We start from the raw sequence: 14974 nt of genomic DNA, 5'->3' as shown, positions 1-14974 counted from the left end.
AAATAGATACACGTGGCGTCATAATAACATTGTACATAATCTGCTAAAGAGCATTAAACAGAACGGCCTTGATAGTGATCACCAAGTATATGCTGACGTGGAAGGGGAGACAATCAGTGGAGGGACAAAGACCTGATATATGTTTCATTAATTTTAGAAAAAAGGAAATACTAGTATTTGAGTTGACAATTCCATTTGAAACCAACATTCAACAGGCCCACCAAAGAAAGCTTGACAGGTACGCCGGACTTATACATGATATCTCAGAAGCCGGCTGGACTCCCAAATTACTGTGTATAGAGATAGGTTCCCGAGGTTTGATAACTCCTGACAACAAGAAAAGACTTATAGATATGTTGAAAATATGTAAATGCAAAGTAAGGTATCCACAACTGAGAAATGAAATCTTGAAAACCGTACTGTTTGGGTCGTATGTTATTTTTTGCAGCCGGTCGGAACGCACCTGGCAATCACAACATTACTTGGGAGTGTAAGTGGTTTAACTACTTTGTATGACTTGCAATAGCGAGACCTCTTTCTCTCCCTCTCCCTCTTTCTCTCTCTCTTTCTTTCCCTCTTTCTTTCTTTCTCTCTCTTCCACCCTCTCTCTCTCTATCTCCCCCTCTCTCTATGGGGATAGGTTCTCGTGGTGTGATTACGCATGCTACTATATTGACAGATATGATGACGGTACCTAAATGTAAGGTGTGGCATAATTATGTAATTGGGAAAAGTAATATTTCAAAAGTATATTATGTGGGTTTATTTTGTTTTTTACAGCCTATCTGAACTCACTTGGAGTCACTACAACACTTGGAGGTGTAATTACTTTAAATTAGGATACGTTTATAACTTGTTATAACGGGACCTCCCTCTCTATCTCTCTCCCTCTCTCTCTCTCCTTCTCTCTCTCTCTCTTTCTTTCGCTCTCTCCCCCTCTTCAACTCTCTCTCTCTCTCTCTCTATGGAGATAGGTTCCCGTGGTTGATTACTCATTAAGAAGATATTGATAGATATGACCACGGTATGTAAATGTATTATGAGGCATTGCTAACTAAGAAAATAATAATTATTTTTGTTTTTGTTATTTTGTTAGGAATTATTAATGTTTTCATTTAAAACACTGACGTTATGGTGTTCTCTTTTTCGTTTTGTTACTGTGTATTGTAATTGTTTAACCCTGCATGAGATACATTTAATGTAATACAAATCTCTGTCCTGGGTTTTATGTCACATCTTTATTATTATGTTATATGTATACTTTCTTGAATAAAGATGAATAAACAACATGGTCTTCTCTTTTCTCCAGAAACTAAGATAATTATCTGTGAGAGGACGTTGATCGAAATCAATTGCGAAGAGGGCCTAATCGACATTTCTACCGCTGTCTACGGACGAAGGGACAGAACAACCTGTCCTGGCAGACAAATATTTGACACTTCTTGTGCATTAGACGTATTGGCTGTTCTCGGTCCATATTGTAACGGCCGATCGCAATGCAGCATTAATGCAACGAATGACCTCGCTGGTGATGATCCGTGCATTGGAACATATAAGTACCTTGAGGTAGCCTACACATGCCAAGGTTTGTCAAAAATTCATCCATTGTATTGTTTTTCTTTCCTTTTTACAATTTAGAATAATCAATGAATACATTATTTATTTATATATTTATATTTATCCAATCAATTAGCTATTAATTTTTTTTCAGATTATTGATATTTTTCATATTCTTCATATTTTCTGTCCTCTAGCTGGTGTCTATTAGAAATATTTCTTATCACGCGGAGTGCTTTTATCTAATCCATGAAAAAGATATTATCTATTTCAAATAATTGTATTTCCATAACTCAATCAAACCATGACGAATATGCTTACATTATTGATAATAATTAACGTTTGCAATTGCAAAGTTAACGTCATTTGATATCAATTTTATAATATAGAAAATGAAACTAATTTGTAATTATACATTATCAAATGACTACAAGTAATCAAAGCGAATTTTAAAGGACATTGATAAATCCACTAATGAGCAGATATTGTAGAGCATTGTGTAAGGATTGAGGCCTTTCCCCACGAACAGTCTAAGACTTCTTAACTTTGTTAATGTATTAGTAGCGAGAATTACTACTGCTACTACTACTAATAATAATCTTTTAAAGTCCACTCCAAATGTTATTAAGTTAAACCGAAAATGGAAATTCTTTTTGCCCAATTGTTCGTGAGTTCGGCAGCCACTGAGCAGCGCCAGATCGACGTTTCTCTATCTTTTATTGTTGAATGCCAAACAAGGTAGCAGCAAATCCCGTATTTTAACGTCTTTTGGTATGACGCGGTCGAAAACAAAATTTGTATCAATATTTAATATATATATATATATATATATATATATATATATATATAACTCTTGTTTTTTCAGAGGATCAGGCTACAGTTGGTGCATGTGTAGGTTGTTCTTGTAGGAGGTTTATACCAGAGTTGAGCTGCGGAATGAACTTGACTGCTGAAGAGATTCTTGAGATCTTAAGAAACGTCAGTATATTCTTGAATTTCAGGACCGTCATTTTGAAACGACGTTGTTAGCAAATAAACATGAAATTGGAAATGGAATAATATTGAAAAATTAATGGAATTGCAATGAAAAGGGAATTGAAATATAAATGAAACTGAAATTAAATTGAAATATAAAAAAAACTTTATATTTAGTTATTGAGGAAAACCCAAGATCTATGGTATAAAAAAAACTTTCACAGTTTATAATAAAAGTAAGTCATATTTGGCTAGCCTTCTCTCTCTTTCTTTCTCTCTTTCTTATTCTTTCTCTCTCTTTCTCTCTCTCTCTCTCTCATATTCCCTCTCTCTTTCTTTCTCTCTTCCTCTCTCTATTTTTCGGTCTCTTCCTGTCTCTCTCTCTTCCTGTCTATCTCTCTCATCTCTCTCTCTCTGTTTATCTCTCTCTCTCTCTCAGTTAATCTTCCTCTCTGTCTGTTTCTCTGTTTGATGAATTCTGCATTTGATTTCACAGGTAGAAATTACTTTAGATAACGCAGCAAATGTCGCTGAAGAGTTGGAAAACGTCACACGTATGGGCCAGAACATCTTCCTAGAGGGTCTCAACGTAGTTGCAGAACTTCTTGAGGATATAAATGAAATAAATTCTACAGAAACAAAGGTGGGTATTCGAGTTTATTTGGATCTATTTATTAGAAAAATACCTGTTTCTATCAGCTGAATGCTTGAACTACTCTAGCCGGTATTTCATATCTAGAAGTGCTAATAAACAAGTTTACGGTCCCCTTTTCATTGTCTCAAAATGTTTAGTATATTCCTGACATGATAATAGTCTCGATTCAAGTGTTGTCTAGTGATAACTAGGTTTTTCAAGGCGATACTTACATAAGTCAATTACAAAGGAAGATCTCAGCATTATTCTGTCACGATGCAATCACAACTTTTAACTGGTACTCGTACTATATTTCATTTTCTTGAACGACAGGTGGCTGAATCTATGGTAGGAATTGTAAATAACATCGCAGCTTTACCTGACGAACTGCTTGGTATGGCCGAGGAAGAGAATAGCTCGCCAAGCCGTGTAGTCTTGGCTCTCGAAGCACAGCTTGCTGTCATAGAAGTGGGAAATGGAAGTAGTCGGTTTGTGGAAACCAATGTTGCTGCTGAGGTAGGGCAGACAATCTGTAATTTTCAATTGTTTAAGAGAAGGACACATGCCATGGAAGTTTTGAAAATATCCAATATATTTGACATTCCACTTCGGCTGTCATAATACTCAAATGAGCGATTGAGGGATTAGGTGTTTGTACAAAATGATTATCAGCTCAATGAACCTTCCTGTCCGCCATGCCTGATAAGAGTTTTGTGAACTTTGATGTGTATTCCATATGTATTGTAATTTGTAGGTTTATTTGCATTTTTAGTTTTGTATAAGATGTAATTGTATATCAGTCTATTTTGTGTGTATAGCGCTTAGAGACTTCGGTGGTAAGCGCTTTATAAGTAACGTTTTTATTATTATTATTATTATTAATCTCATCGATTTTATCCGATCATATAACCTCGATTAAAATAAAAATAACTGAGTTATACACATCACACAGCCAACCGTACATGGACATTGACCCAGGCTTGACCGAAGTGCTAACGGGTACTGAAGAAAAATGTCATATTGAATTGGATCGTGATGCAATACGTACTATGTTTGCTTGTCATTGTATCCTTTCCCTTCACTACCAATAACACGAATTGAAGAATAACTAGCTCCATTACAAATTTCTTCAAGTATTACACTGACACAACTTCTTTGATTTTGGAATGATTCTTGTAAAGTCAGGCTAGCTTCTAGATCTGTCATTCAATATCACTTTTATCCGATATAATTGCACACTTTCATATTTCCATAATTTGTGTGCCACACATTTCTTATGTGATGTATGTTAGAAATATTTGATTAAATTTGTTTTCTACAGATTAGCCATACATAACTTCATCTGAACAGTAGCGAACCAATTTTAATGGCATGTTTGGAGCTCCCCGATTGCAGGGATTGTTTCTGTGACCAGCTGTCGATAACTATCTGTTCATACCTGAACTTGCTATTGTTCGCAATTCCACAATATATATATTTTTTAAACATCCTTATTCGGTCTCTCCGTTTCAGGTACTTGATGTGACTCCAGAGGACATCAGCCAGGGTTATACTGTCTTCATGACTGTAACTGATAACGGTGAGAGCATCTCGGACGAAGACTTCAAGGTGGAAAGAGGTGACCTTACGCAAGAGCCAGAAGCCACCCAGGCACATACTACACTCTTCATTCCATCGGGTTTAGCGGACAGGTTCTCTGGACGCAGAGGGCGTCTCGTCATCACGACGTATCGCTTGCCATCTCTGTTCCAGGATACGGGGATTGCACAGTTCAACCAAGATGTAGAAGAGAACAATGGACCCTTGAATTCTAGGATCATATCGGCGTCTTTCAATAACGAAAAGGTGGAGGATTTGAGCGAACCAGTCAGGATATCGTTCACTCCTCTAAATCCAGTAAGAAGATATGACAATTAATTTATTGAACGTATAGCGAATACAGAATTGTATCGCGTCACTCAATGGATATATTTACGTTGTAAAATGACACGAAATGATAAGCAGAGAATACTAAAAGTTGGCAGAAATGGATTGAGGAATTAATAGGTTCATGAGGATACACAAATAGTAAAGACCTATAGTAAAGAGAGAGAGAGAATGAGGTAAGGAAATAGAGATGAAGAGGATATGTAAGACAAATCAAGAGAATCTGGTGTAAACCTTCGACTGTGATATCATAGGGTGATTGGATTAAACAATAATTTGCAAATGCAACAAAGAACTTCATAGATCCATCAAAAAAACAAAACAAATTTACAATAACAATGAACTATATTTTACTTCATTTTAGAGAAAAACATAAAAAAATTAGTTTAATTTCTACTTTATCTTTATTTTCAGAATGGGACCAATGCTCAGTGTGTATCCTGGGACTTTGACAACAAAGCCTGGTCCCAACGTGGATGTAACAAGACGAGTAATGACACCAGTGACAGGATTGAATGCGAATGTAATCATCTGACTAACTTCGGAATTCTCTTGGTACGTGTTAAACTCTTCGTCTGAAATATCTTCATGTAACTGATTTATTCTTAATCTTTTTACTGAATTGAACAGGCTAAATCTGCCAGTCAGTAGTTTATGCTAAAATATGTTAACAGGTCTTTGCCTCAAAGGTATAGGGACTAGTATATATAAAATGATTATATCCATAACTACAACCCATATCAGAACCTTACATAAACTATATTCTATATTCTTTAAAACTACCGACAAACAAACAAGAGTGAGGTACAGAGGCCAAGTACTCTGTAATGGATAAACCAATAACATTAACAACCCTGTATCACTCAAAAGCTTTAAAACAAATTTATTATAACAAGACTTATTGTTAAATATGTAATTATCTCCGTAGCTCTGCAATGGTCATTGAATTGACCGCCCCCATTTTGTTTCACTCTGTTTACAATTTGGTATGATTATTTAGGGGATTAACCCTCCCAAGAAACTTTGCCTTTGTTCACACACTTTGTCCACACACTTGCTTTTTTAAAGTATGTATTCTTTGTGTGTTCATAATGTACATAATTGGTAGTTGCATGTTTTTAGTTAGTAGTTGCATGCATAATGGGGACAAACTTAATAACTGAAATGAAAAAACCCGACCCATTCCTGTGCTTCCATCTTTAGAGAAGGTGTTTTGTTCACATTTGTCCCTTTAGACCAAGGCATTTTTTAATGGATACCTGGAAGCAGTGGGGTAATAATAATATTTATTAAACATACGAGGTTCTTTTTCCATAAAATAAAAAAAATCATGTATTTGATTCTATTTCTTTGATCTAGTTAAATACTGCTTTTTCTATGTTTAATTCTTCACTCCATCGTATAAAGAATCAGCGTGCAATACCAATGAAGCTACTCGGAGTAAATAAGACCCAATTATTGTTTTATCATTTTTCTTTATTACTCATATAAGGTCAACGTGAGATTTGAAATTCGAATCCTAAAATAGGGGTACCTCGTGTTTAAGTGGACGATTTCAGAATAGATAACAATGTCATGTTTTCTCAGTTAAGTTCGAGCCTTCATTTTTATTTCCGTTATAGGATATATATGGAGGAGAAAAATTATCAATTGAGGCAGATTTTATCCTCGAGATCGTTAGCTATGTTGGTTGCCTCATGTCAATATTGGGCCTTGTTCTGACAATCGTTACATTTGCTACAAACAAGTGAGTAACATTATTAAATGCCAAATTATTATGCGACATTGTCTTTATAAATAATAAAAAAGCATTGTTGTTCAGCACATGGAGAAGAATTTGAATCCGCTTAAAGCCCCACTGTAATACTTGTAGCTACTTGCTCCCTCTATATAGAAAACTTCCCCAATCGGTGCCTGTTGGTCCCCCCATGATCCTCTTTTTCTTATGTTACTTGAGAGCTGAGTTAATGAGATAGCCACGTCAGTGACCTCGCTGTGTGGTCTAATCCCTTCTGGCCCATTAGTATTGACGGTCTTTAAGTTCATGTTCGTCTTTGTTTCATTTAATATAGACATCAACATTTAATACAAAAAATACATGTCTAAATTGAGGAGGCGCGATAGCTCAGTCGGTAGAGCAGTGGTCTCGTAATCCGGTGACTCGGGTTTGAAACCAAGGCGATGTGCTAGTGCCCTTTGGTAAGGCATTAACCCTAAAAAGGCCAGGCTATTTGAGGTCTTAGTACGGCCGGGGGGGGGGGGCATTATGCCCCCCTTAAGATCTCGGCCGATCACCGCGAAAATTTGCACGCATGTCAAGTGAAGTGTATAGAATAATATGATAATTTCATTTTTTTGAAAAATTCACTCATTTGCATATTTATGGTAATTTATGCAAATAAAGTCATACAAATCACATTTTTACCCATAAATCATATGTTATTCATATTTAAGCATTCTTTTTCACTACATATATTCATTAGACCATTTTGAATAATAATACGACAAAACAATTTTGATTTCATTTCTTACTACAATTCAACTATTTTGACTCCCAAAACAAAAACCGAAACTTTAAACAAGAACTTATAACCCATGTTTGATCTGTTTTTAGGAAAAATGACTTTTCCATATGTGGAACACAAATCACGAAAATGGGCGATTTTCGGGCTGGCATGCGAATACAAAAGGTCACGTGACCTTGTAACCATAGGTCCAATTTTCAAAAAAAATATTTTAAAAGTTGCGCAAGACTCGAAAGAAATAAATCTGCGAGCGGCGGGGCGCCATCCATATGCGTTCCCGAGCAATCGGAAAAATCGTGGAGGGGGGGGGGGGGCCATAATGCCCCCCGGCCTTATTAGGGTTAATCCTCATTACCAGGTCCCTCGGAGAGGACCTAAAGCCGTCGGACGTCTGGTTGCTCACTTACAAGCATTTATGCTTCCTTAGCAGTCAGGTAAAATAACAACCACCACACGTTAATACGATGACAATATTTTTGATCGCCTTAAATGTAGACTGTTTCGGAGTAAAGCTGTCGACGGTATTAAACGTAATGAGAAAAGAAATGTGATTATCCTAATCCTAACCTGAACCCTAACTGAAAGAAATCAAATAATCCTCTCCTGCAAAAAGATATTCCAAGTCAGTTTGAGACTTCCACATGTTCAATTGAAGGTCATTTTAGAGGATTCAAGGGAAAAGTAAATTTGTTTATGAATTTGGTTATTCCATTATGATAATGCAACATTCACAGAGTATTTTCTGGTTTTCTTTTTCGTCTCTCAGGAAGCTCCGAGACCAGAAACCCATCCAGATTCTCCTATCCCTCTGCTGTGCCTTACTAGGACTCTATGTGGTCTTTTTAGTGACGATATCAGTGGACACTGAACAAGATGTGACTGAGCTCTCCCCTCTTCCTTGCTCGATCCTGGCTGCATTCCTCCAATATTTCATCTTGGCAGCAATTTTCTGGATGGCCGTTGAGGGCTACAACATGCATAACCTCCTCGTACTGGTCCGAAATTACTATTTGCCACGGTTTATGAAGAAAGCTTCGTTGATCGCATGGGGTAAGATTGCCCCCATTCCCCTCCCTGGTTCCGTAGGTAAACTATATGCATTAAAACAAGATACAATACAATCAAGTAGCATAAACACATAACGTTATCATTACACCTTTTAAACTAATTCAATAACAATTTCAAGACTAAAAACATAATAAATAGCAAAAATCAATAACGAAGCCGGAAAGAATGAGGACATGTAAATGTTCGTTTTATATTTTGTAGGTCACTTGCTGAGAGACGAAAAGGAAAGAAATATAGAAAGAAAGAACCAAAAATAGAAAGGAATTAGAAAGACAAAAATAAAGAAGAAAGAAGAAAGAAGAGGGAAAGGACAGGGATAGGAAGAAAAGGACGAATAGAAACTTGACCACTCTCAAATTGTTTGTTCTTTGTGTAGGTTGCCCTTTGTTAATAGTCGGGATTACTGCAGGTGCTTCAAGACAGTACTACGCACAGACAGATTTGTAAGTTTCATCATGCAGAATATCTTTTTTAACACAACAGGTTTTTGTATTCATCAGCCGTCGAAGGTAGTGCAGGAAGAATTACTTCTGCATTATGAAAACAATGGTGTTATGTATCTCATAATTATTCGATTTGTTTTTGAACTTATACATATTCATGTAGGTGAATGTTAATTATATGCATGCGTTAAGTACTGGACCATGAAGTTATCGATTTCTTTTCAAAAAACTATAACCTTCTGACCACGTATTTGCCTTTTTTTTTGTTTGTACTGTTGTTACTGTTGTGTTGTCATGATTTTATGATAGGATTTTTTAATCTAATGTCACCTGGTTGTGACAGACTGAATTTCGTGTTCTTAGACGCTCTGTGAGAGATATTATCCCATTATATTGGCATCATGACTTAACACGATCTTAAAGAACTTCAAAATTAAGTCAAAGGCCATTTCAAGAGCCTATTTTACCGCCTATATTATATAATGAAAAGGCGCTTCCTCAATGTAACATTGGTATCGTTAATATTTGTATTAATATTAGTAATATTTATGTCAGTGTAATGTTTGCACATTTCTAAAGGTGACGCACATTTATCTCTAGTCTTGGTGATAGTCTTTGACACTCAATTCCGAAATATAAATCTGTTATTAAAGATGATGTTTTATTTTATTTCAATTTTTTGTTATAGTTGCTTCCTTGCATTCTGGCCTGTAATCGGTGGTCTCTTGATACCTATTGGTGTCGTTATGATCTTCAACTTTGTCATCTATGTTCGGGTCCTCATGCGACTGAACAAAACTATGAAAGGACAACACCTGGACAAGACGGAGAAGCGCCAGCGGATTCGACGTTTCCAGAACGCAGTTTGCATCCTGACTCTAATGGGTCTCACGTGGTCTGTTGGTTACCTGAGCATCATACAACCAGCCAGTGCGGTTGTGCAAGGAATCTTTACTGTACTGAACTCTCTTCAGGGGTTGTTCATCTTCATGCTGTATTGCGTTAGACAGCCTCAGGTGCGCTTGACATGGCGTTCCCAGTTCAAATGCTGCTTACCTAAATATTTCACGACGCCCTCTGCGGCCAGTTCCGGTTCTGGACAACCCAGCTCAACGCTCAAGAACAGCTCATCAGACCTGAAGGACGGCCCGTTCCCAACTCGGACTCCAGCGGAAATCCGCCCAGAGACAGGAGGCTAGCTCCGCCGGAGAGACTTTTTAGAGCTTCGTATGATAATGCTGGTACAGAGTGGTGAAGATACCATGTAGAACTGATAGATTTTGGATAGGACCAAAGGGTTGTAAAAAATTCAAACATTCAAGTATGTTTTCGATAAATATATAGCAGTTTATTCCGACCGCTCTATGAATACATCACTTATTTCTTCTATTACAGATCTTCTTGTAGTTGATTGAATTTCCGTTGATTGGCATTATTCGAACTGTTGGCGGTGGACTTCTAACTGGAGGGTTTTGTGTAATAGGATTATTCCCCTTTTAACGAATGAGTGAAGAAGATGCATTTTGTAAATATGTTTATGATATACATTATGATTATTTCGCATGGTATAATTGGAATGAAGGTAACCTATACGTATGCTGCAAATAGAACAGATAGTTTTATGTTTCACGTGCAAAACGAAAGCATTATTTTATTATATACAGATTCAATTGAGAATTTCACCAATTAATTTAACAAATATTATGAATGAAACATAAATAGTAATTTGAGAATGTAAGATTTATATATTAAAGTATGGGAGGTGAAATTATAACCCCTTGTGAAACAATATTCATGATGCTGCTACCGATGTGGTCCATATTTTCTACCAGGTATTCCCTTTCCCCTTCCATCCTTGATCGAATTATCGTTTCTTCTGCAAAAGAGAATACGGAGGCGCTATGGCTTCGTGGTAGAGCATTTGTCTCTTATCCGGGAGGTCCTGGGTTTAAAACCAAGTCGAGGCGCCAGTGCCCTTTGGTAAGGCATTAATCCTCATTACCAGGGCTTTCGGAGATTACTTAAAGCTGTCTTTTCTTTTCTTTTTACAATGCCATTGATTTCATCAATTTGCTTTCTCTTCTTCTTCTTCTTCTTCTTCTTCTTCTTCTTCTGCCTCTTCTTCTTCCACTTATTCTTTGTTTTCTTTTTCTTCTTCCTTCATTATTTCCTATTCTCTTTAATCTATTTTTCTTTCCTTCTCACATTCACTCTTCGTGTATGTCATTACAATCTTATACTACACTACTCCGTTTTCGTCTCCTATAATACCTTTTTTTACATACAAGCTATGCTTTTTATTTAGGCTCCTCACATGTTACATTGTTTTACCTTGCCTGTCAAATCTATATATTTCGAAACTTCGTATATACTTATTTTACTTACTTATACTTATATTATCTTTAACTTGTTTTGTGTGTTTAATCTATTCTGACTTAATATAAGCTTGTAAAAAAATTGAATTGCTTTTCGATGTAAATGTGGAATAAATAAAATTCAAACTTCAAACTACTACATATGCTTTCTAAGGAGTCAGGTAAAACAAACAAATAAGAATAGTCCTTATTGTCAAATTGTGCATGTTTTTACATTGCATTGGTGATCCGACATCATTGTCTTCATTGAGTAACCAACATAGTTGCGGTTAGGGTACAGTTCTCCAGAATTTGCGTTATGAATTCGATTTGGGTCGGAAATTGATTGTAGCGAAATCTTCACAGGAGCATATGTGACGTACAACCGTCAACAATGATTAAGCAGAGAATAAGTTAGAAATTAAGGACCCACTTAATCATTTTTGTTATCTCCTGCGTAACTTCCTGCTTCCCATAGGTTAGGAAACAGCGAGATCACCATGTGAAAGTGAAAGTATGGGACCGTAGCAATGATGTGACTATTACAGAACATGCACGTACATGCTCATGTACATCATTAGGATTGATTAAGCCTACCTGAAGGTAAGAAGGTGCTAAGTTATGAACGTATTTATATATCATCATAACGCGACTTAACTCAAACCGCTTGTCTAGTGTCACCCATTTAAGACTTGTGAACAAATCAGCCGACGGTGTGTCATATGTCTTGTTCAATATTATTCTTGCGGTCCTCTTTTGAATTTTTTTGCAGCTTAGTTGTATGAGAATAAAATCTGTTCGACCATACAACAGAGCAGTAATCTAATCGTGGCAACACTAGACTGTTATAAAGTAACTTTAAGGATTTTTGACGCAAAAAACTCTTTGCTCTCTTTATCATGCTAATGTTTTTCTGGGTAAGTTAACTTAAGTTTTCGATTTGTTTAGACCATTTAAATTCTTCATCTATCAAATGTCCTAAGCATTTGGTGAACTGAACTCTTTTGATCAAATCGCCGTTTAATGAAATGGTGAAAGATTCAATTTTCTTGAGATTAGCATGATTGCGGTTAGGATACAGTCCTCCATAATTTGCGTTATGAATTCAATTTCGGTAGGAAATTTATTGCAGGGAAATCTTCACAGGAGCACATTTGACGTTCAGCCGTCAACAATGATCAAACAGAGAATGCTTTGAATTTCTTCCTTCTTCCGTTTTGGCTTGACTGTTGGTATGAAGCTAATAAACCAACATGGTAACAATACTGTGATGTTTTTGTGTTTACTAAAATGAATGACCTTGCAACATTACGACGGATTGTCTTGAGTCAATATGTTTATGGTAATGATGTCGCCCACACACACACACACACTCTCTCTCTCTCTCTCTATCTCTCTTTTACTGTTTTTATAACCCTTAACTGTCATTCTCTCTCTTTCTCTTTCTCTACTATACACTCACAATTACACGCACACACACACGCGCACACACACACACACTATCTATTTCACTCTTATTCCATCTTCACCTTTCCCTTTTCTGTCGCTTTTTCCATCTTTCTTTCTTCCTCCATTTTCATTCAATTTTCATGTCAATTTTTCTTTTTCGCTGCTAAATATTTATTTCAGTCATAATTGTTCTTCTCCTCACATGGGGTTGAACACCCTGACGACAAAGCCTGGTATCCACAGGGATCCATCGCCCCTATAATTATTCTATGATCGTTGTTCTCTTGTTTCTTGTGTACTCTATCTCTGCCGTCTCTCTCTCTCTCTCTATCTCTCTCTGTATCTATCTCTCTGTCTCTCTCTGTATCTATCTCTCTGTCTCTCTCTCTCTCAATCTATCTCTCTGTCTCTCTCTCTCTCTATCGTCTCTCTCTATCTCTCTCTCTCTCTCTCTCTATCTCTCTCTCTCTCTTTCTCGCAATCGGGGTAGTACTATCCAAAGTTCTTGTAAACGTATAGTCATTGTAAACATTGTTCCACTTTGTGTGTGTTCTCTGCATTCTATATTGTATATAATCAGTATCTTATGTGTTTTTTTATGGATTCGAATTGAAATAAAACTTGAAACTTTAAAATCGAATCGCATGCAAAATGTTTTTTTAAAGGAATAGGCTTTTTATCTAAACTAATATTGTTGCCATGATTTATTTTGGAAAATATTTTACAGTGCAATTTTACTTTCGTATCTATTATTAAGTTTCAGTTGTATTACAACAATTGATATCTCTCACGATTCCTCTTGAAGCCACCATCGCGTGCTCTAACTTGACAAGGTTTGTTTTAAGAACAATTGAAATTTCTCCCAGGAAATCTTACATTCAAAGCTTTTGCTCTAAAGGAAGACTGATCAAAATAAATATGTCACAATGTTACAGGAGATATGAGGTATTTTTCATAATCATGACCGTGTAATGGACCAGTGGTGGCCTGATGATGAAGACGCTGCCTTGCAAGCAATATATCGTAGGTTAAAATCTGACTTGCTTCCAATAACAAGATCGAGCATGCAATGGTTTTTTTATTGGATGCAAGCCTTTTTTTACAACAGCATGTTACCTAATACCATTTTTTGCATAATTTACACATCAGAGGGAATGGGTGGTATCTTCAAAAGCAGACTAACTTTAGTCCATGACTTAATCCACCGACTAAGTATGGAATGCCAAGTGTTCATATGAATATATTTTTGAATAATTTAATCTGTCACTAATTAAAACAAAATTAATAACACAATAAATAAACAACAATATAACTATGATATAATTATGTTATCATGGTAATTTAGGGACATATCAAATTATTCAAAAATATATTAATATGGACACTTGGCATTCCATACTTATTAGGTGGATTAAACCATGGACTAAAGTTATTCCGCTTTCGAGAATACCATCCAATGTATTCAAGAGAGTTCTCTGTATTTGAAATTCATTTGAAAGGTAGATTGGTAGATGGTAAAATCTGACCGACCAGGTGATCTGAGAAAGATTAATACACTTCTTTAAAAGACTCTATGTTGTCTCTCAATACCAATTGACATTTTAAGTCGAACCCTAAGGGTTAGATTTGTTGTTAAACTTACCATAACATACCATCCAGTTATTGAGAGTCAACTATTAAATGAAGAGAATCTGACAAAGACCTTTAGCTTATTGTATTTTTCCATTTAGTCTACTTAGGTTTTTACATGTATCAACAAACTTAAAGTAAATGAAACACCTGGATATGATGCAATTTTGAGAACGTCAGACCATATATTAACACTTAAAACCACAATTGAACAAACAAGGCTGGTGAAAAGAGTCATGTCTATTTTTTGCTTTGTTGATCTGCTGAAAAAGAGTGGTGAAGTGTAACGTCATCAAAAATAAGAGCGATATAACACTGAGTTTCTATAGGGAATATTTTTATTCAGATAGTCATATCTCAGCAAATACTTAACATATTCAAAATGTGTGATGCTCTTTTGGAAAATGAAGAAAA

At 36.0% G+C, this 14974-nt stretch overlaps 1 protein-coding gene across 1 annotated transcript; it reads left to right on the top strand.

The window, feature by feature from the left end:
* The first annotated feature begins 1323 nt into the window (after positions 1-1323).
* LOC115918784 (adhesion G-protein coupled receptor G6-like) lies at positions 1324-10327 on the top strand. Its single transcript, XM_030990460.1, has 10 exons — positions 1324-1585; positions 2423-2535; positions 3029-3175; positions 3500-3682; positions 4679-5062; positions 5507-5647; positions 6715-6839; positions 8384-8667; positions 9062-9128; positions 9817-10327. Exons 2-10 carry the CDS (start codon positions 2494-2496, stop codon positions 10325-10327), a joined length of 1884 nt encoding a protein of 627 aa, XP_030846320.1. The 5' UTR covers positions 1324-1585; positions 2423-2493.
* The last annotated feature ends 4647 nt before the right edge of the window (positions 10328-14974 follow it).

The sequence above is a fragment of the Strongylocentrotus purpuratus genome, unplaced genomic scaffold (assembly GCF_000002235.5).
Source record: "Strongylocentrotus purpuratus isolate Spur 01 unplaced genomic scaffold, Spur_5.0 spur5_contig_844, whole genome shotgun sequence".
Lineage (NCBI taxonomy): Eukaryota > Metazoa > Echinodermata > Echinoidea > Camarodonta > Strongylocentrotidae > Strongylocentrotus > Strongylocentrotus purpuratus.
Note: the sequence above shows the minus strand (reverse complement) of the source record. Positions and strands in the feature narration are given on the sequence as shown.

Bases quoted from the DNA above. Each gene is read 5' to 3' on its own strand.
- LOC115918784 (XM_030990460.1), top strand. From the start codon at position 2,494: ATGAACTTGACTGCTGAAGAGATTCTTGAGATCTTAAGAAAC. The intron at 6,840-8,383 runs GTGAGTAACATT...TTCGTCTCTCAG, and splicing joins GTTACATTTGCTACAAACAA to GAAGCTCCGAGACCAGAAAC. The intron at 8,668-9,061 runs GTAAGATTGCCC...TTCTTTGTGTAG, and splicing joins AGCTTCGTTGATCGCATGGG to GTTGCCCTTTGTTAATAGTC.